The 2515-nt window shown below is 57.1% G+C and overlaps 1 protein-coding gene across 1 annotated transcript in view; it reads right to left on the reverse strand.

Moving 5' to 3' along the window:
• LAMC3 (laminin subunit gamma 3) overlaps window positions 1-2515 on the reverse strand; it is a 72147-nt gene that overhangs the window by 4491 nt on the left and 65141 nt on the right. Inside the window, exons 27-30 of the mRNA XM_006164351.1 lie at window positions 2287-2389; window positions 1904-2103; window positions 799-945; window positions 616-715 (exon numbers count right to left, since the gene is read on the reverse strand). Coding sequence (XP_006164413.1) covers window positions 616-715; window positions 799-945; window positions 1904-2103; window positions 2287-2389 — 550 coding nt within the window. The remainder of the gene's footprint in view (window positions 1-615; window positions 716-798; window positions 946-1903; window positions 2104-2286; window positions 2390-2515) is intronic.

The following is a 2515-nucleotide window of genomic DNA, read 5'->3' on the forward strand; positions in this document are numbered from 1 at the left end:
AGTGTGGCAGTCAGCAGACAGCTTGGCCAGGTGGGAGAGTGGTGGGGATGGGAAAGGAAGTTTCAAGTGGCTTCTAATTCCCGGGCCCTCAGGTGTCCCAAGGCCCTGAATTTCCTGGGCAAGGAAGGAGTGTCTTTTGCCAGAATTTTAAAGCATGCATGTTGTTGATTCCAGGGTAATGACTTTTCCAAGGTCTTATGGCCAAAAAAGGGACAGAGGCAGGGCTGAATCCTGGGTTGTTTGAACTCAAGCCAGAACCAATGCCACGCTTGCTCTGTGCCGTTCTCGCCTATCCCTCACCTGCTGGGCACTGACTGCTCACTCGGAACCCACTGAGGGTCACGTGTGCTGAGTTTTCTGTCTCTCTCTCCCACCAGAGGCCCCAGGAGGCACAAAGAGCTATTCAACGTGAACTTGCTTCTGGGTACCAACCCTGCCTCAATGGGAGCCTGGGGTGGTTACAGATACTTGTGACTGACCACGAGGACGGAGGTGGGGACAGCTGTTGGCGATGACGGGGGAAATCCCCCAGGACTGGCTGTCCAGGACAGGACAGGAAGATCAAGGTGTTCTAGGGACCCGGGAGCTCAGGGCCCAACCACGAGGACTCCTCACCCAGCCCAGAAAGTAGCTCTGACAAGGCCCTGATGTCTTCCTCTAGAGAGATGCGCGACTCCCGGATCTGCCGCTCCATCTCGCTCAGCCCGGCACCCACCTGTGGGGAGGGAGATACAGCTTGAGCAGCTCCCTCGTGCTGCCAGGAGCACAACAAATGGGCAGGGGCCTTGGCACACGCACCTGCTCGGCTTCTTCCAGCTCCTGTCTGCGTGCCTTGGAAGTCAGCGCCTGCCGGGTGGCCTGTCGGAGAGTGGCTTGCGTCTGGCTGGTGAGCCGGCTGGCACGGCGGTGCCCCTGTTTGCCCTCCCTCAGCAGGGCCTTGGCAAGCTATGGGGTGGGCGGCAGCAGCAAGTGGGGGGAGAGTGCAATGAGTCCTTCTGCGAGTGAAGAGCTCTATGGCAATAAAGCAAGCAGCCATCTGCCTCATGCACCAGATCACCCATCCACATACCCACCCACCCATCCATCTATCCACATACCCACCCACCCATCTATCCACCCACCTACCCATCCATTCATCCATCCATCCATCCATCCACCCACACATGCACCCATCCACCCACCTACCCATCCATCCATCCATCCATCCACCCACCCACCTACCCATCCACCCATCCATTTATCCATCCACCCACACATGCACCCATCCATCCACCCACCCACACACACATCCATCCATCCATCCATCCATCCATCCATCCATCCATCCATCCATCCAACAAGCAAGTCCTGAGTGCAGACTGCGTGTTGGGATGACGCAGAGTGCTGAATCCTACTCATTTCTCCCTGGGGAGACATTCCAACTATTTTACGGATGGGGAAACAGAGGCACCAGCAGGAGGAGCTGGCCAAAGCCCAAGTGGCAGGACAAGAATTTAAGCCTGAGAACTCCTACTTTAAATCAGCACCTTCTCTAGGTAACTGGAAAGATAGTTTACTCGGGGTAGGAGTGACGAAACTAGCAATGGAGCACAGACTCCCATCGATTAGAATCAGTGAGAAGCCTAGAGGTGTAGGCAGAGAAGCAAACACCCAGATGTGAACCTGGATAGGTCTCAGTGTCTTCTCTGTACCGAGGGACAGCAATGACACCTCTTTCACAGGTGTCACCAAAGTCACACACGAGGCCTAGCTCACAGCCTGGGACTCACTGAGCATTTAGGAAGAGTGGGGTACTCAGCAGTGGACACGAGAAGCAGGTGGACCTGCAGGGGCCATGTTTAACCTACAAGAGGGCAGCTCCTTCCACAGGCCCAGCATCAGTTGCCATGGCCACAGCCCTGACCTTGACACTGTCCTTGGCCAACAGCTCTGCTTCTCTGCTCTTCTTCTTGGCACTGGAGGACAGAGGTGCTGCATTTCCCAGCATCCTCCCTGCCTGCTTGGTCTTCTTTCTCACGTCTGTGAGGAGTCTGTCCCTGATGGCGCTCGCCTTCTTCTGCAGCGCGGCCTGGTCCTTGGGTCGAGGGAACTGCGCCTTCATTCCTGCAAACCCAGCCAGGATGTCAAGTGGGCTCATGCTTTGAGCGCCCACCAGGCAGTCAGTAGCAGATGCCTAACCAGCCCCGCCCCTTGGACAATGTGAGCAGTGCACCTGGCCAGGCCGAGGCAAGAATTGGGTGAGCTTTTGTGCACTGCAGGGCCTTGGGCTCGGCAAGACATGCATACCTTCCAGGTCAGCCAGCAGGGTCCTGGCTCCCTTGACAGTAACTGTGGCAGCCTGGACAGATGAGGAAGCCCGGCTAAAGGCAGCTCTGGCCTCCTGGCGCAGCTGGAGAGAGAGGAAGAGAAGTTGGATGCTGGCCCTGTGGGTCACAGCCTGGAGGTGGGGCAGGCGGGCACCAAACCCAGATGTGGGGCCCCAAGCTCTGACATGGAATCCTGCTGCTGGACCGGA

The sequence above is a fragment of the Tupaia chinensis genome, unplaced genomic scaffold (assembly GCF_000334495.1).
Source record: "Tupaia chinensis unplaced genomic scaffold, TupChi_1.0 Scaffold143602_1, whole genome shotgun sequence".
NCBI lineage: Eukaryota > Metazoa > Chordata > Mammalia > Scandentia > Tupaiidae > Tupaia > Tupaia belangeri.